Source organism: Oncorhynchus kisutch, linkage group LG18 (assembly GCF_002021735.2).
Source record: "Oncorhynchus kisutch isolate 150728-3 linkage group LG18, Okis_V2, whole genome shotgun sequence".
In the NCBI taxonomy this organism is placed as follows: Eukaryota; Metazoa; Chordata; class Actinopteri; order Salmoniformes; family Salmonidae; genus Oncorhynchus; species Oncorhynchus kisutch.
In genome coordinates this window covers 25,152,638-25,172,734 of record NC_034191.2, presented here as the reverse complement: position 1 = coordinate 25,172,734, position 20,097 = coordinate 25,152,638, and the positions used below count along the sequence as shown (strand labels likewise).

Genomic DNA, 20,097 nt, shown 5'->3' with positions numbered 1-20,097 from the left:
TAAGTACAGAAACACTGGAGAAGTAACAAGTATCCCAATGTATGGGCATGCATTCTGTGACTATAGGCATGGACCAGGAAATACTGCATGTTTGACTATTTTGTCTCTTTGAGCCATGGCTGGGGGATTTTTTTTATGATGTGCTACTGTTGCAGAAGTGCCTCACTAGAGTGCATCAGTGCTATACATTATAGAAAGAAAGTAATACGCATTGGACATCATTGTAGAAAAGCTTTAAATATATTTATTGTCGCAAGGAAGGTGATCATGGAACTTTTAAAATAAAGAGATTGATCATCCTTTTTTCCCCATGGTATTTATAATGTTAATGGAAAATGTATTTTCAGATACATCATTTCAAACAATAATATATACAGTGGGGAGAACAAGTATTAGATACACTGCCAATTTTGCAGGTTTTCCTACTTAGAAAGCATGTAGAGGTCTGTAATTTTTATCATAGGTACACTTCAAATGTGAGAGACGGAATCTAAAACAAAAATCCAGAAAATCACATTGTATAATTTTTAAGTAATTCATTTGCATTTTATTGCATGACATAAGTATTTGATCACCTACCAACCAGTAAGAATTCCAGCTATCACAGACCTGTTAGTTTTTCTTTAAGAATCCCTCCTGTTCTCCACTCATTACCTGTATTAACTGCACCTGTTTGAACTCATTACCTGTATAAAAGACACCTGTCCACACACTCAATCAAACAGACTCCAACCTCTCCACGATGGCCAAGACCAGAGAGCTGTGTAAGGACATCAGGGTTAAATTGTAGACCTGCACAAGGCTGGGATGGGCTACAGGACAATAGGCAAGCAGCTTGGTGAGAAGGCAACAACTGTTGGCGCAATTATTAGAAAATGGAAGAAGTTTAAGATGACTGTCAATCACCCCCAGTCTGGAGCTCCATGCAAGATCTCACCTCGTGTGGCATCAATGATCATGAGAAAGGTGAGGGATCAGCCCAGAACTACACGGCAGGACCTGGTCAATGACCTGAAGAGAGCTGGGACCACAGTCTCAAAGAAAACCAACACTACGCCGTCATGGATTAAAATCCTGCAGCGCACGCAAGGTCCCCCTGCTCAAGCCAGAGGATGTCCAGGCCTGTCTGAAGTTTTCCAATGACCATCTGGATGATCCAGAGGAGGAATGGGAGAAGGTCATGTGGTATGATGAGACAAAAATATAGCTTTTTGGTCTGAACTCCACTCGCCGTGTTTGGAGGAAGAAGAAGGATGAGTACAACCCCAAGAACACAATCCCAACCGTGAAGCATTTAGGTGGAAACATCATTCTTTGGGGATGCTTTTCTGTAAAGGGGACAGGACGAACGCACCGTATTGAGGGGAGGATGGATGGGAGATCTTTGCCAACAACCTCCTTCCCTCAGTAAGAGCATTGAAGATGGGTCGTGGCTGGGTCTTCCAGCATGACAACGACCCAAAACACACAGCCAGGGCAACTAAGGAGTGGCTCCGTAAGAAGCATCTCAAGGTCCTGGAGTGGCCTAGCCAGTCTCCAGACCTGAACCCAGTAGAATATATTTGGAGGGAGCTGAAAGTCCGTGTTGCCCAGCGACAGCCCCGAAACCTGAAGGATCTGGAGATGGTCTGTATGGAGGAGTGGGCCAAAATCCCTGCTGCAGTGTGTGCAAACCTGGTCAAGAACTACAGGAAACGTATGATCTCTGTAATTGCAAACAAAGGTTTCTGTACCAAATATTAAGGTCTGCTTTTCTAATGTATCAAATACTTATATCATGCAATAAAATTAATTACGGTTCTTAAAAATCATACAATGTGATTTTCTGGATTTTTGTTTTAGATTCCGTCTCTCACAGTTGAAGTTTACCTATGATAAAAAATTACAGACCTCTACATGCTTTGTAAGTAGGAAAACCTGCAAAATCGGCAGTGTATCAAATACTTGTTCTCCCCACTGTATATACATGTTATTCTGTTAAGACAGGAGCTTTTTTTACAAGAATAGCACAAATGTTTTATTCAAACATACAAAACCTGGCAAACATATTCCACAATTTTATCAAAACATCAACTTCACTGACAAATCTAGAATATTTTCTGTATAAGGACAACAAGCGAACATGTATACAACATGGGTGAACAGTAACGCATTAGAATCTATATTACAGTCAAGGTCGTGACAAGATAACTAAGAAGCTACCATTTTTTTCTAAAATCAAAATGTACAATAAATATTCCCTAAAATAGAACACATAGGCTACAGGGGCATATGCACAAAAAATACTCTGATCCTTGCGAGCGCTAGTTTTCCTGCAAAGATTGGTATTTATCAATTGTGAACATGACAGGAAAGTGCCTATCTCCACGCAAATCTCAAACCATTTGTGTACACAACTTTTAGGTTGATCAACTGCATTGCAACAAATAGGTTTATTGCTCGTTTGGGGAAAATGGGAGGTGTTTGATGTACGGGATTTATAATGATGGTAGGCTAATAAAAACATTAAAACGTAGGCCTAATGATAAAACAGATGCATTGGCAAAGAGATTGCATAGCAGCATGTCATCTAATGTGTTTATTTTACTTTTATTATATAGGCCTATATCATAATCACATTGCAGGACGTGTTTCCTTTTCTGACATAACTGGTTTAAATTATTCCCGCCACACAACAGATAGTAGGCTACCATTTATCAATTGTTAATTCAATAGCCAAGCATGCGCAAAAGTAAATAGACTGGTAACCTTGACAGTATGTGACAGTTGGCTATGGGTAGGCTACAGTATTGCAGTGCAATAGGATTAGAAGTGCGACATCATAGCATATTTAATGTCGTGGCCTATACCAAGGAATGAGATAGAAACACAACCATGTATTGAAAAAGAAAATATAGCAAATTTGAGAGATTGATGAAAATGCATGCTAGCCGTTCCTGTACACTTCCAGTCACAGCACTAGTTAGCAATGGTTCCAGAAAGTACCTTCAACTTCCTTCATACTGCACGCAGAGACATACAAATGGTATCCATCTGACTCTGGGTAAGTAGAACATGGGCCTTAGTTGCCAAAATGTCACACTATCCATTTAATGTCCTATTCTTGCAAAGTTATTAGTTACAGTATACTGATTAGTTTGACTGACTAATCTAAACTGGGTGATTCGTGCCCAGAATGCTGATTGGCTGACAGCCGTGGTATATTAGACCGTATACCACGAGTATGACAAAACATTTATTTTTACTTCTCTAATTATGTTGTTAACCAGTTTATAACAGCAATAAGGCACCTCGGGGGTTTGTGATATATGGCCACACATAAAAAAACATAAAAATAAATACATTTCACACAATAAATGCATACATTTAAAAAACAACAGAAACACAGTGGCAGCTGGTGAACTGTGAGATTAAATTAAGTACTTGGAAAAACACAGTCACTTTTTGAAAATCTCTAGCAACAGGATTGGATGTAACAGATTGTGTAACACATTCATTCTGCAATGTTAAGCAAACACAATAAATGCATGAATGAAAAGAACTACAGAAACACAGTGGCAGCTGGTGAACTGGGATAGGAAATTAAGTACTTGGGAAAACAGTCCCTTTTTAAAATCTCTAGCAACAGATGTATCAGATTGCTTAACGTTGCATAATGAATGTGTAACACAAACACACTCAACTGTACCTCTATTTTATATTATCTTTCTTAGACCATAACTAGGTTGCATTTGTATACAAAACATTAAGAACACCTGCTCTTTCCATGACATAGACTGACCAGGTGAATCCAGGTGAAAGCTAGGATCCCTTATTGATGTCACTTGCTAAATCCACCTCAATTAGTGTAGATGAAGAGGAGGAAGCAGGTTAAATAAGAATTTTTAAGCCTCGAGACAAGTGAGACATGGATTGTGTGTGTGCCATTCAGATGGTGAATGGGCAAGACACAAGGTGTAAGTGACTTTGAACGGAGTATGGTAGTAGGTGCCAGGTGCAATGCAATGATGCTGGGTTTTTCATGCTCAACAGTTTCCCATGTCTATCAAGAATGACCCACCCAAAGGACATCCAGCCAACTTGACACAACTGTGGGAAACATGGAGTCATCATGGGCCAGCATCCCTGTGGAACAATTGACACCATGAGGCTGTTCTCAATATTAGGATGGTGTTCCCAATGTTTGGTATATATCTACAGACTAGATCATATCATCCTTTTCTCTCCATTTGCCCAACATTAATACACTATGGGCCGGTTTCCCGGACCCAGATGAAGCCTACACTAAAAATCACTTTCATTGGGAGGTTCTCCATTGTGGACTAAGCTTCACCTGGGTCCAGGAAACCGGGCCCACATAAAACACATTGCATAGGATATAATCTGTTAACCAGCTCATCATTGCCCAGCCATAATACCGTAATTATAAAATAAACAATCATCTCAACTCAGTGTAAACATAAAATGGTATCAATAACTATACTGCAGAAGTAAGCCACTTATTAATGTGGTATAAAGTTGTCATGTCACTGTTTCAGTTACATAGTAAAATAGTCTCAAATGTAACTTCCATCAATAATATGCACCATAGATAAATTACTTGGAGGATATGTCTGCAGTTCAACTGGCAGTTTTGTTCAGAATTGAAAAGTTGTGATCGTTTTTTTGTGTTTTTATGAAAGTGTGTCAGAGTACCCAATTTAAAGGCATTTTCATTCAATATGGTATAATCTGATGGCAAAGACACTCGCTAGCACTCTTGGCTTTCGTTGCACATGGAGGTGACCCCCGCCTTGGACAGGAACAGCTTTCCGCTAGGACAGACACACACTTCGTAGAGTACCTGAGCGTTTCCAGACACCCCTCCATGTCCCAGGGGGAGACTCGGCAGACGCACCGTCTCGGCATCCAGAATCACCTACACAGACAACAAAGGGCGGGGTCAGACGCAGAACATACCATTGCTGAAACACATACATTTACACGCCACTGCAGAAACACATACATACACACCACTGCAGAAACACATACATTACAAGCCACTGCTGAAACACACACATTTACACGCCACTGCTGAAAAACATACATTTACACACCACTGCTGAAACACATACAATTACACAACACTACTGAAATACATTTACATGCCACTAGGGGACAGCATCACTGCTATTTATAAATATCAAGGCCAGTGAGTAAATGTACATGTCTCTGCCACATGTAGTGTAAAATGTAAGTACAGTACTGTCAGTCAATAGCAAGTAAATCACACATTGCCTCACCAGTCCTTCACTGGAGTGCAATAGAAGATCCATGTTAGATGCCGCCTCGATGTTCCCGGCCAGTGCTTTGACAAAGACTCCCTTTGGTGCATCCATGCTGAGAGAGCGGGTTGGAGACTCCAGCCTGGAACACACAGGAGAACATCAGTTTGATCAGTTCCACGTGTGACTGTGATGAAAGAATCAACAAATTGCATGGAATTAAGAGTTCATATTTCATATCGGCCTCTTCCAAGAGGTCAGTGATTATTAGATCCAACATCTACCTCAAGTCTTTGAAGGGCTCAGCTCTGAGCAGGGGCGTCTCTACGGAGTGTTCAAACAGAGCACCTTCTGGACCTAAATAAAAACAAACATGGTAAGTGGATAGTTAATTACAATGAAACATCATTGGAGATACATGTTACATATTGTAATATAATATATAATAATAATAATAATAATAAATGCCATTTAGCAGACACTTTTTTCCAAAGCCACTTACAGTCATTAAATAGTGTTCTATTTAATTATACTATGTAGTGTGAGTGGTTCTACAGTTTTTGACTGTCAATTATTTCCCTAGGTGCTTGTCATCTGGTGTTAGCGAGAGGATGACATGTGCACTGGCTCAGTCACCTCCAACCCCCTGGATTGAAGGAGAGAATATGTTTGCAGTGCTTTAGTCACTGTGGGTGACAGCTCCATTGCCTAGCTAATTGCATCATTATTACCATCAGCCTTTGCCAATCATGTGTTACCATAGCATGCAAAGCTGCTCACTTAACATCATACTATAGAGCCTCACTAGGTCTTAGAGTGCTATTGCGACAGTATACACAACTTTAGCTTTGTTCTTTTTGTGCATGGTTTTCTGGCGAAGGTTGTATTAACTTCTGCTCTGTATTTCTGTTGTTGCATTCAGTGTCTTGCTAAAATGAAATGAACGTCACCATTCAGAGGTCAGTCAGGGTCCAGATGACTGAGATATAATGAAGGTATCAACAGGCACTCTCTTCAGATAATTACCCCACACAGCATGAGGGCACTGACCTCCCACCAATTCTAAAACTGGACACAACAAATATATTTAAGGAAAATAGGCAACTTGAGCATGTAGCATTAGTTAGCTTCAATTTACGTTATATTATAAAGATACTTTACTACAAATCATCTTCGATTAAAAAGCAGTGTTTCTGTCACCTTTCCTCTAATTTTAGATGAATGAGCTTCTGACTTTCAATACCTTTTCAAGGACAACTTGGCTGAAAAAGTCACACTGCTCCAGTCCAGTCATTATCAAAGTCATTACTTTTTATTTGACATGGTGTGTAAGAAAAATACTGAGTGATTCAGTACATTGCTCTCATTCCTTTAAATTACAAGAAAATGAATGAAAACCATGTTCGTAGGTCCTATCTGGAATGCTGTATACACATGTATGGGCTAAGTGGTGTGACACTGTCACGCCCTGACCATAGAGAGCCTTTTTATTCTCTATTTTGGTTAGGTCGGGGTGTGACTAGGGGGGGTGTCCCTATCTAGGTTGTTTTGTTTCTATGTTGACCTGGTATGATTCCCAGTCAGAGGCAGCTGTTTAGCATTGTCTCTGATTGGGATCATATTTAGGCAGCCATTTCCCCACTGTGTTTTGTGGGATCTTGTTTTTGTGTTGTTGACAGTGAGCACTCCAAAATGTCACGTTTTGTTTATTCTTTGTTGTTTTGTTGTGCGGTTCACTTATAATAAAACATGTGGAACCCATATCGCGCTACGCTTTGGTCTGAGTATGCTTACAACGATCGTGACAGACACTGACACTGCAGACATGATTGTACCTGTAACACGAAGTGTGTCTGTTCCAACAACCACCTCTTTGTCATCTGCAGAAAACAGCGTCTTGGTGTTGGAGCTGATGACAAAATTCGGTGCATTTCCCTGGGCCACATCTGGACCTGAAATGACACCAGGGAGAATTATTAGAGACCAGAATCAGTCAAAGCTGTGGGAACGGGAGACATAGGTTTAAAATAATTGAGATATTATATGCTGTATCACTAAAACATCTAAATTATGCACGCAGCTTTAACATTTGAATGAATTTTTCCACTTTGTCACCTCTCTCATAGAAAAAAAGCAAAGGTTGCAGGTATACCTACTGTACAACTGCCTCTGGGCAGTGAGATATTTAAAACACTTCAATACCATCTTCTATAGAAGAACAGAGCAAGATGTTCTTTCCAAACTACTTAAGTCTGAGGGGGAATAGACCAAATAACTGGTCTTCAACGGTCTTAAACTTCCTTCACAGAGAGTCACAGATGGGTCAATGCCTTTTATGGCATAACAACCAAGAATACATAACAGCCTCGTGAAATACTATAATTAGTTAAGTCGTTTGTTACCCCTCTAATTATGGTACACTCGTCAACGAACCCCGCTGGCCAGCCATAAAAGGTGCGCAAATAATAGTCTGTGTAGGCCTGAGGGCCTTGGTGTTACAGATAGGCCATTCTGGTGCTGATGATAGAAAGCTGTGTTTTTGATTAAATGGGGTTTTAATGGCAATCTGATGGAATATGAAAGGGGATATGCGTTTTTGTCATTGCTAATGTTGTATTACATACAGTAGAGCTGCAGGACAAGTCCATTAATGACATTGTTGAATTCTCCACATATCAGTTGAATAGTTGAATCTATATGAACATCGCCAGCATGATTTATGTGAGTAGGTATGTGTGTTTTCTGTCCTCTTACCTACAGAGAGACTTCCTGTGACATCATTATTTTCATTGCGGGCATTGAGAGTGACGTTTTCAGATGAGTGCACCAGGAGAGAGGAGTCCTGGAAGAAAATAACTCTTCGGTCATCAATGAGCATCCTGTGCACGTCATTATCAGATATCACTGGACAGGACTGTAATTGAACATTTTGAACACTACAAATGTATCGTTCTGCTCACAGGTTCAAGTACCTGGTCATCCCTCTTACCTTCCAGAAAACACTATTTAGTTACAATGGGCTAAACAGATGTAACCTATTTGGGGAGGTTGTGAAAATCAGGTTGTATATAATGAACTCTGAATCTCGTTAGAAACTGTAGACTTCATTGATGAATGTGTCAGTCCATAAATGGTGAATACATTTCCTTTTTAATGAAGCTCATAAAGATAGAGTGAGGAAAAACCATAGCATGTAAACAACTGCTGCAAAGTGTTGACATCTGCTGCACACCAACTGTTTTCCACCACAAATATTCAGGAGGTTAATAAGGAACTCGCTGCATTGTGCATCCACAGGGACTGCCAAAGCTCATTGAGTAAGACACATTTCCCAACTACGCAAGAGAGTGATATAAAAATACGCCGAATTTAATGACTATGCCTCAGAAAAGTTGTTTTGATGTAATTGCCGCTCAACAAACCGCTCAACAAACAAACAACTTTGATCTCTATGGTTTCCTGACAGTAAGTCAGAGCTTGCGCAGGCAGACCACTTTATTCCACACAAACCTATTGGACTGGGTGTGGGTGTTTGAGGAGGAGGATCAGGAGAGGGACGAAGAGAAGAAGGAAGAGGAGTGTAGGAGCCTGTTTGCTTACCACTCTGGAGTGGATCTCTTGGGCGTAGAGAGGAAAGAGGAACTCTGACTTGCCGTCCTCAAGCCTCACTCCCTCCGCTGTTACTTTTAGATGTCCCATCCCTTCCTCAAATGACAAGCAGAAAGAATGAACTCAACAATACATCAGAGAAAAGACATTGCACAGGGTATAATGCAACAAATGAACTCACTAACCATGACCATAGTGTCCCCAAGGATTTTTGTGACACCATGTGTTGTTTTTAATTCTGGATGGTGAGTGAATCTATTTCAGGTGACGGTCTCTGCTGGTTTAGTGTTGGGAGTTAACCATACTGCAGTGAATATATGATTCATAGCAACCCAGGCAATAGTGACTTTGATAATGATCCAATAGTGTGAAACAAAAGCAGAATCTGATTTCAATTCCATCTAATAACTACTTCTCTCAGGCTATATTCCAAAAGGATGGAGAAATCATGAAATGTGTATAAAACTAAGCTTACCCGACTAGAGGGGAAATATTGAATTTGATTCATCCCTTCAGGCAGCAATTGGATGCCAAGGATAAGATACATGTGTCTATACCCTCCAGGGCTGAGGCTCAAACTAAACTAAAGCAGCAGAGATGTGTTTGCTCTGCCAATGCAGTCACTATATTCCCAGGGTGTGTTGTGTTGTTTCAGTTACCCCAAAGCCCCCTTTATACCTTGAGTATAACATTAGTCCTTTGTTCTGATCTTGTCTACTTTCTGGTTATGCCCACATTTCCAGAAATGTGTCTACACATGGTATTAAAATGTGACTGTTATCTGTCTACTGGCTGGCCATGCTTTAAACCTGGCTACCTCTACCCTGGTCAACAGCTCTGCACCCCTCACAGAAACTTGCCCAAGCCTCCACATTTCTCCTTCACCCAAATCCACATAGCTGATGTTCTGAAAGAGCTGCAAAATCTGGACCCCTACAAATCAGCCAGGCTAGACAATCCGGACCCTCTCTTTCTAAAATTATCTGCCGCAATTGTAGCAACCCCTACTACTAGCCTGTTTGACCTCTCTTTCCTATCGTCTGAGATCCCTAAAGATTGGAAAGCTGCCGCGGTCATCCCCCTCTTCAAAGGAGGAAACACTCTAGACCCAAACTGTGCAGACTTATATCTATCCTACCCTGCCTTTCTAAAATCTTCGAAAGCCAAGTTAACAAAACAGATCACCGACCATTTCGAATCCCATCGTACCTTCTCCGCTATACAATCTGGTTTCCGAGCTGGTCATGGGTGCACCTCAGCCACACTCAAGGTCCTAAATGATAAAATAACCGCAATCGGTAAAAGACAATACTGTGCAGCCGTCTTCATCGACCTGGCCAAGGCTTTCGACTAGAGGTTGACCGATTAATCGGAATGGCCGATTTCAAGGTTTCATAACAATCGGTTATCGGCATTTTTGGACACAGATTATGGCCGATTACATTGCACTCCACGAGACTGACTACCTGTTATGCGAGTGCAGCAAGGAGACGAGGTAAGGTGCTAGCTAGCATTAAACTTATCTTATAAAAAAAAATCAATCTTAACATAATCACAGTTAACTACACATGGTTGATGATATTACTACTTTATCTCGCTTGTCCTGCGTTGCATATAATCTATGCAGTGCCTGTGAATTTATCATTGAATCACAGCCTACTTCGCCAAATGGGTGATTTAACAAGCGCATTCGCGAAAAAAGCACTGTCATTGCACCAATGTGTACCTAACCATAAACATCAACGCCTTTCTTAAAATCAATACACAAGTATATATTTTAAACCTGCATGTTTAGTTAATATTGCCTGCTAACATGAATTTCTTTTAACTGGGGAAATTGTGTCACTTCTCTTGCGTTCTGTGCAACGGGATCAGGGTATCGGCAGCAGTTTGGGCCGCCTGGCTTGTTGCGAACTGTGTGAAGACCATTTCTTCCTAACAAAGACAGTCAACTTCGCCAAACGGACGATGATTTAACAAAAGCGCCTTTGCGAAAAAAGCTACAATCCTTGCACGAATGTACCTAACCATAAACATCAACGACTTTCTTAAAATCACAACACAGAATTATATTTTTTTAAACCTGCATATTTAGCTAAAATAAATTCATGTTAGCAGGCAATATTAACTAGGCAAATTGTGTCACTTCTCTTGCGTTCATTGCACGCAGAGTCAGGGTATATGCAACAGTTTGAGCCGCCTGGCTCGTTGCGAACTAATTTGCCAGAATTTTACATTATTATGACATAACATTGAAGGTTGTGCAATGTAACAGTAATATTTAGACTTAGGGTTGCCACCCGTTAGATAAAATACGGAACGGTTCCATATTTCACTGAAAGAATAATCGTTTTGTTTTCAAAATGATAGTTTCCGGATTTGACCATTTAAATTACTTAAGGATCCTATTTCTGTGTGTTATTATATTATAATTAAGTCTATGATTTGATAGAGCAGTCTGACTGAGCGGTGGAAGGAAGCAGCAGGCTCTTAAGCATTCATTCAAACAGCACTTTCCTGTGTTTGCCAGCAGCTCTTCACTAATGCTTCAAGGATTGCGCTGTTCATAACTTCAAGCCTATTATCTCCCGAGATTAGGCTGGCAATACTAAAGTACGTATTAGAACATCCAATAGTCAAAGGTATATGAAATACAAATCGTATAAAGAGAAATAGTCCTATAATAACTACAACCTAAAACTTCTTACCTGGGAATATTGAAGACTCATGTTAAAAGGAACCACCAGCTTTCATATGTTCTCATGTTCTGAGCAAGGAACTTAAACGTTAGCTTTTTTACATGGCACATATTGCACTTTTACTTTCTTCTCCAACACTTTGTTTTTGCATTATTTAAACCAAATTGAACATGTTTCATTATTTATTTGAGACTAAATAGATTTTATTGATGTATTATATTAAGTTAAAATAAAAGTGTTCATTCAGTATTGTTGTAATTGTCATTATTAAAAAAATATATATAAAAATCGTCTGATTAATCGGTATCGGCTTAAAATTGGTCCTCCAATAATCAGTATCGATGTTCAAAAATGATAATCGGTCGACCTCTACTTTCGATTCCGTCAATTACCGCATTCTTATCGGCAGACTCAACGGCCTTGGTTTATCAAATGACTGCCTTGCCTGGTTCACCAACTACTTCTCAGACAGAGTTCAGTGTGTCAAATCGGAGGGCCTGTTGTCCGGACCTCTGGCAGTCTCTATGGGGATGCCCAAGCCTCCCCCATTTCTCCTTCACCCAAATCCAGATAGCTGATGTTCTTAAAGGACTGCAAAACCTGGACCCCTACAAATCAGCCAGGCTAGACAATCTGGACCCCCTCTTTCTAAAATTATCTGATGACATTTTTGCAACCCCTATTAATAGCCTGTTCAACCTCTCGTATCGTCTGAGATTCCCAAAGATCGGAAAGCTGCCGCGGTCATCCCCCTCTTCAAAAGGGGAGACATTCTAGACCTAAATTGCTACAGACCTATATCTATCCTACCCTGCCTTTCTAAGGTCTTCGAAAGCCAAGTTAACAAACAGATTACCGACCACTTCGAATCCCACCGTACCTTCTCCGCTATGCAATCTGGTTTCAAAGCTGGTCATGGGTGCACCTCAGCCACACTCAAGGTCCTAAACGATATCATAACCGCCATCGATAAGAGACATTACTGTGCAGCCGTATTCATCGACCTGGCCAAGGCTTTCGACTCTGTCAATCACCACATTCTTATTGGCAGACTCAACAGCCTTGGTTTCTCAAATGATTGCCTCGCCTGGTTCACCAACTACTTCTCTGATAGAGTTCAGTGTGTCAAATCGGAAGGCCTGTTGTCCGGACCTCTTGCAGTCTCTATGGGGGTGCCACAGGGTTCAATTCTCAGGCCGACTCTCTTCTCTGTATACATCAATGATGTCGCTCTCGCTGCTGGTGATTATCTGATCCACCTCTAAGCAGACGACACCATTCTGTATACTTCTGGCCCTTCTTTGGACACTGTGTCAACTAACCTCCAGACGAGCTTCAATGCCATACAACTCTCCTTCCGTGGCCTCAAACTGCTCTTAAATGCAAGTAAAACTAAGTGCATGCTCTTCAACCGATCACTGCCCACCCGTCCAGCATCAATACTCTGGACGGTTCTGACTTAGAATATGTGGACAACTACAAATACCTAGGTGTCTGGCTAGACTGTAAACTCTCCTTCCAGACTCACATTAAGCATCTCGAATCCAAAATAAAATCTAGAATCGGCTTCACAAAACATAGCATCCTTCACTCATACAGCCTAACATACCCTCGTAAAACTGACCATCCTACCGATCCTTCAGCGATGTCATCTATAAAATAGCCTCCAATACTCTACTCAACAAATTGGATGCAGTTTATCACAATACCATACGTTTTGTCACCAAAGCCCCATATACTACCCACCACTGCGACCTGTATGCTCTTATTGGCTGGCCATCGCTTCATATTCGTCGCCAAACCCACTGGCTCCAGGTCATCTATAAGTCTCTGCTAGGTAAAGCCCCGCCATATCTCAGCTCACTGGTCACCATAGCTGCACCCACCCGTTCCACCGCTCCAGCAGGTATATTTCACTGGTCATCTCCAAAGCCAACTCCCTCCTTTGGCCGCCTTTCCTTCCAGTTCTCTGCTGCCAATGACTGGAACAAATTGCAAAACTCACTGAAGCTGCAGTCTTATATCTCCCTCACTAACTTTAAGCATCAGCTGTCAGAGCAGCTTACCAATCATTGAACCTGTACACAGCCCATCTGTAAATAGCCCACCCAACTACCTCATCCCCAATATTATTTATTTTTTGCTCCTTTGCACCCCAGTATCTGTACTTGCATATTCATCTTCTGCACATCCATCACTCCAGTGTTTAATTGCAAATGTTTTATTATTTCTCTACTATGGCCTATTTATTGCCTTACCTCCATAATCTTACTACATTTGCACACACTGGAAAAATACTTTTCTATTGTGTTATTGACTGTACGTTTGTTTATCCCATGTGTAACTCTGTGTTGTTTGTGTCACACTGCTTTGCTTTAACTTGGCTAAGTCGCAGTTGTAAATGAGAACTTGTTCTCAACTGGCCTACCTGGTTAGATAAAGGTGAAATAAAAAAACGAAAAAAACTGTGTCTGCCTTGCGACCAGATTTCCTGGTCTCTTCCTTTATGCAAATGATTTCACAGCTATTCTTTTAAAATAATATGAATTTATTTTAAGACACATATTGAAATAATCAGTTAATGGTGCCACCTGTCAAGGATTTTTGAAGGCAGAATAATGATGATTTAAATGGTTTCTGTCCAGATCTGTCTACACTTGTAAGATATCCAGACACAATGTGTCTCTGACTACTGAAGGAGGTGGGCAGGATGATCTGATCACAATGTGTCTTTTGATTGTCTACAACTGTATAAAAATGTGGGCAGAATCAGAATGTAGACAAGGTCTCAATAACAAACATCTCACATTTTCATTGATACAGGAAAGATTATATGGCGTTTTGTCCATACAAGCGCCAAACAATCTGTGTGTAGTCTACTGTAAAGGTCAGGCAGCATGTGTTATGAATGAATTAGAGCTAAGTGACCCCACATACTGTGTTTAACCACATGACCCGGAGGATCCATATGGTGAGGGCAAAGTTCACGGTGAGGATGATGATGAGCAGCAGGACAAACAGGTAGAGGCAGCGCTTCCTCCAACCGTAGATCCCGATCTTATAGATGGAGTCAGGGACCGGGGCAGGGACACTGCTGTCCTGGGTGGTGGTGACATACTGCTCCCTCACCATCTGCTAGGGAAAACACAGGGACAAGAAAAGAGGTAGTTTAAATCAATGGACATGTTTGACATCAACTATACATCACCCTGAAGTGGCAGCTCTTTATAAATATCATCATCATCATCATCATGCTTCATCTTATGGAAATTGCCTCAGAGCATAAGCAACCATGTACAGTACAAAACCTGTTCTTATTATTCTAAACACCTACGCTACTACTGATCAGCTGAATATCTGGCCAGAACACTGATGAAAAACTTGAGTATATTTCCAACATTTATTAAAGATGGCTAACAGCAAGAGAGCGAAAACTCCTCCTCATTCCACTGGCTTTCGTTTTTAAGTCCAGACTAAATAGAACTGAGCCGAGCGTGATTCTTGGGTTCTGTCGGAATGCATGCTTATATAAATCAACAATACCAGAGATCTAAATGGCAAAGGCATTGCTGCTTCTTCACATTCATGTCATATAAGAGCAGAGAAAACATGAGCAATATATTTCACAAGGAAGCGCTGAGAATATAGGCTGTGACAGCTGAGTACATAGCCATAGCTTTTTTTGCTCTACAGGAATGGAGCCAGGGCTGGTGTCACATTAAATGTATTAATCAACATTCATACTTTCATTCAAGGCAATGCCAGAAGAAAATGTATTGAGTTGTAGACAATAGCTAAATAAAATGCCTTTCACGATCAATGACAATGAAACAACCCCATTCACCAAATAATCTCCACACTGAATCCTAGAATCATGTTTAACTCTCTTTGAGTGTGTGTAAAGAATACACAGACACAATGATTAAATGTGACCGATAAAGGGTGATACAAATGAAATGAATCTCTGTCGGCACCAGTGGATGGAATGGATCATCTACTCCATTCCAGCCATTACTATGAGCCGTCCTCCCCTCACCAGCCTCTAGTGGTCGACACCAATACTGCAAAATGCACACGTTTAACAAACCATTCCAAACAACTTAGTTTCTGTATCAGCCAAGTTTCCCCAAGATCTGCTGTTGACTTCATACTAACATCTCAACTTGTTGACAAAAACTAAATAGTTGATTTGTTTCATGCCAGTCAGGAATGGAAACATAGCAGCTTGGGTGATTTACATATGTACAGATGCTCCACCTCATTGCAGAAGTAAACATGGTTTCCATCATGTTTAAAGATCAACTTTTCATTGTGGACTATAATTCTATCCCGACATGAGCCAGAACAGCACCTCAGTGTAATTTGGCTGGCTCCCAACTAATAATGATAAGGTTAGGCCTATCTGGAGAGGCTGGGGGAGTTAACTGGTAATGTGTGGCGCTATTATAGCTCTTTGTTTTATTATTATAACTCATAATTTTTGTTTGTTAAGACAACATTTTGTTACACAATAAAGTTTTAATGCTTTTTGTGGGAAGGAAAACTCCAAATGTGTAACCTCCAATTCCAGAAAACTTGCCAAAGGCTTTTCAGATAAATACATGATTAATGAATCAGTGGTATATCTTAGTGTCTATTTCAAAGGTAAATGGATGAATAGTATACATGCTCCCTGCTTTGGTCCGTCCCCTAGGAAGAGATATTTCAGAGAAGATGATAACGCCTAGTCATTGTGTATATAAACAGCTCGTTTCCTGCTGTTACCATAAACATGCAAACTGGCAAAGGCAGCAAGCGTGTTGGCATAAAGGATACAGAGTATCTCTCCCCACCAGGATCCACCTCTCCCTAGGACCTGTCACACTGGCTCCAGAGCCCAACAGTGATAAATAGCCCTTATTTCACTACAACACAAATGTAGCAAAAAAACCTAACTCAAGGATTACCTCCACAAGGGAATTGTAGAAGTAATCCTTGTTGTGTGGAATACCTATTTTTCATACCAATGCCCATTTGTATTATTAATTTGACTGAGTCATCAGGATGAATCATAATGACAAATTGGATTTCAACAGTTCCCAAAATGAGTTTCCTCTTGACCCGTCTTATAGTGAATACAAACTACATCTGACTAAAAAGAACATGCACACAGGGCTTATACCCTTGCTTTAAAAAACGGCCTCATAGTATATAAATGAGAGACGTCCATGTAGTGTGTTGGCAGTAGGAATTTAAGAAAGTGCATACATGTGTTAAAACAATTACACTGTAAAAATATTCTGTGGAGTGCCTAAATGAATAATACAGGTTGAATAACTTTGAAATATTAATTGAGGTGTAAAAAAATAAATATTTGCCCAATTAATTTAAAGAGAAGCATTAGGATGTGGTCTACTGCTAAAACAGAGGGGAGCATCCTGGTGATTTTCAGACTCCAGTTTCAGAGTGCCAGCCCAGTCACATAGCAACCCAAATAAACATTCCTTAAACAACCACGCCACTGTACTGCCATGGAAAGAATCCTCCTCAGCTAATGTGCTTTAGGAAACAAAATGCTAGTCATGTCCCTTTCACAGAACACAAGCCTAGCAGTTGAACAGTTCTTTATGAGGCCCGATCACATGAAAGGGTTTTAAAAGACATTTCAAAATCCCAATAGTCCCATAAGATTTCACTGTCCTCCTGTGATGAAGAGTATTGAGTTCACCTCAGACTTTTCCCGTTGCTTTTTTATCTTGGGGCCCTTGTCCAATAACCTCAAACCAGTGATGCTACTTTTACTGCCCTGTTCTGTCTTCACTCATGCTAAAGTGCTGAAGCTAAAGGGCTGTAGCAGTATTGTGTATACTGCTGCCTGCCTGTCTAAATCACTAGGGTCTGACTCTAATTGAGATTCCAGGCTTCTCTTAGCACCTCACTTTGACCTGATTAGGCACCAGCAGAACTTCCAAAGCCGGGGAGGGAGTTAAAAATTACTTTCTCAAATTGTTAGCTGGAGGATGTTCACTTATAAAGACTGCAGGGGAACAAACAATACTCGGAGGAGCTCAGATGTGAGCTGTCAGAAAGAAGGCAATCGAAAGCCAAGCCCTCTCCGTTCTCTGCTGTGTTTTGTGTTTTGTGTTTGTCTGTCTAAGCTGCTGTGTCCATATCTCCCATTTGCTGTAATGCTTCCACTTCTAAACATAGGGCATAGCATTGGGTTCTACATTTTAAAAGAGCCACAGGACAAAACATGAGCAAAACTAATGAACAGAATGATACAGTAACAAGGGAAATTAACATAAATTATAACTGAGTTACACTGACAACATTTTTCTGTCTTCCAATATTCTTGACCATGTATGGTAAAATTATTACCAGCACATGAAACAGGGAAAATAAATACACTTACATATAAATTCAATATTCTCTTTCTATAAAAATTGAAACAAAAAAGCAAAAAGGGACACCGATGTCACTAGCAGATAGGTCAAAAGTTAGACTGTAAAGACTTGAGTTGAAACACTAGAGCATTCAAAAGATGAAGATATTCACAGAGCACTAACTCATACAGTAGCAACGACATTAAGTAGTTAAGAAAGCAGAGCATGTTTCCTACCTTTGTGTGCTGAGACAGAGCTTCCTCTCCGGTAGCAAACAGAGCTCCTCTGAAGCAGCAGCAGCAGTAAAAGGGGTAGCAGCGGTGGAGCCCTTGCCTCCGATGTCTGTCAGGCGTTCAACAACTGCGTGCCATAAATCTAGCCATGGAACTGCCCCAACTAATCACCACGGGATGGCGCTCCCACTTCCTGCATATCCAATGTACCTCTCTCTACCTTGGGCTTCCCTTCTTTTGATTATCCTCTCAAATCATGTGTCTCTCTGAGCAGCCACTGCTCATAGATACAGAAGGGTGTCTGGGATCCTTTCAAAAGTGTCAAGGAGGGAAATCACAGTTGTCTAAAATCTGATTTGAGCCCTTAGCTTCCATGAATACCAGTGTCTGGAAAAGCATGAGCGTGTCTAATTTAAGAAGCTTCACTTATAGCTTTCACTAGTGAGTTTGGCGGTGGTCTTCTTGACAGCTTCAATATGACAGGTAGACATAGCTCGTCTTATGGAGGGCTGTCAGTGACAGAAGAAACAGGCAGACTACATTACAGCATGTATTAAGTACTTATGCTAAAATGCTTATTCTATTCTACCGCCATTTACATTATGTTCCACAGGTGGCTGGCACCTAAATTGGGGAGGACAGGGTTGTGGTAGTGGCTGGAGCAGTATAAGTGGAATGGCATCAAATACAGTTTATATGTGTTTGATGTAATTCTATTAGCTCCGTCCTCCCCTCAACAGCCTCCACTGTGTTCGTATTCATAACTTTTATTATTGGTGTTGCAATGTCGAGAAGGAACCTGCTAGTAAGCATTTCGTTGGACAATACAGTGCATTCGGAAAGTATTCAGACCCCCTGACTTTTTCCACATTTTGTTAGTTATGGCCTTATTCAAAAAAAAAAAAGTTTAATTTTTTTCCCTCAAATTTACACACAATACACAATAATATGACGCAAAGAGTTGAAAAATATTTGCAAATGTATAAAAAAATGTAAAACAGAAACACCTTATTTACATGTATTCAGACCTTTTGCTATGAGACTCGAAATTGAGCTCAGGTGCATCCAGTTCCCATTGATCATCCTTGAGATGTATCTACAATTTGATTGGAGTCCACCTGTGGTAAATTAAATTGGATTCGATCTGGAAAGGTACACACCTGTCTATATAAGGTCCCACAGTTGACAGTCCACGTCAGAGCAAAAACCACGTCACGAAGTCAAAGGAATTGTCCGTAGAGCTCCGAGAGAGGATAGATCTTGCGAAAGGAACCAAAACATTTCTGCAGCATTGAAGGTCACCAAGAACACAGAGACCTCCATCATTCTTAAATGGAAGAAGATTGGAACCAAAAAAACTCTTCCAAAAGCTGGCTGCCTGGCCAAACTGAGCAATCTGGGGAGAAGGGCCTTGGTCAGGGAGGTGACCAAGAACCTGATGGTCACTCTGACAGAACTCAAGTTCCTCTGTGGAGACGGGAGAACCTTCCAGAAGGACAACCACCTCTACAGCTCTCCACCAATCAGGCCTTTATGGTAGAGTGGCCAGACAGAAGACAGAAGCCACTCCTCAGTAAAAGCCTGCATGGAGTTTGCAAAAAGGCACCTAAAGGACTCTCTGACCATGAAAAACAAGATTCTCTGGTCTGATGAAACCAAGATTGAATTCTTTGGCCTGAATGCCAAGCATCACATCTAGAGGAAACCTGGCAGCATCATGCTGTGGGAATGTTTCAGTGGCAGGGACTGCGAGAATAGTCAGGATCGAGGGAAAGATGGACGGAGCAAAGTACATAGATCTTTGATGAAAAACTGCTAGAGCGCCCAGGACCTCAAACTGGGTTCACCTTCCAAAAGGACAACAACCCTAAGCACACAGCCAAGACAATGCAGGAATGGCTTCGGGAAAAGCCTCAATGTCGTTGAG

The 20,097-nt window shown here is 40.9% G+C and overlaps 1 protein-coding gene across 2 annotated transcripts; it reads right to left on the bottom strand.

The window, feature by feature from the left end:
• Positions 1-221: 221 nt before the first annotated feature.
• LOC109909181 (gamma-sarcoglycan-like) lies at positions 222-18,468 on the bottom strand. 2 transcript variants are annotated; one of them, XM_020508184.2, is made up of 8 exons: positions 18,174-18,467; positions 14,510-14,704; positions 8,865-8,969; positions 8,019-8,106; positions 7,100-7,216; positions 5,549-5,621; positions 5,283-5,406; positions 222-4,918 (listed from the first exon to the last, which is right to left on the bottom strand). In XM_020508184.2, the coding sequence occupies exons 2-8, from the start codon at positions 14,702-14,704 to the stop codon at positions 4,751-4,753; spliced, it is 870 nt and encodes a 289-aa protein (XP_020363773.1). In that variant the 5' UTR covers positions 18,174-18,467; the 3' UTR covers positions 222-4,750. The 2 variants fall into 2 exon arrangements, with proteins under 2 accessions (XP_020363773.1, XP_020363772.1); XM_020508183.2 differs by having other exon boundaries at positions 4,045-4,918; positions 14,510-14,707; positions 18,174-18,468.
• Between the last annotated feature and the right edge of the window lie 1,629 nt (positions 18,469-20,097).

Bases quoted from the DNA above. Each gene is read 5' to 3' on its own strand.
- LOC109909181 (XM_020508183.2), bottom strand. From the start codon at position 14,704: ATGGTGAGGGAGCAGTATGTCACCACCACCCAGGACAGCAGTGTCCCT. The intron at 7,217-8,018 runs GTAAGAGGACAG...GTGTCATTTCAG, and splicing joins CACAGGAAGTCTCTCTGTAG to GTCCAGATGTGGCCCAGGGA. The intron at 5,407-5,548 runs GTAGATGTTGGA...TGTGTGTTCCAG, and splicing joins GAGCCCTTCAAAGACTTGAG to GCTGGAGTCTCCAACCCGCT.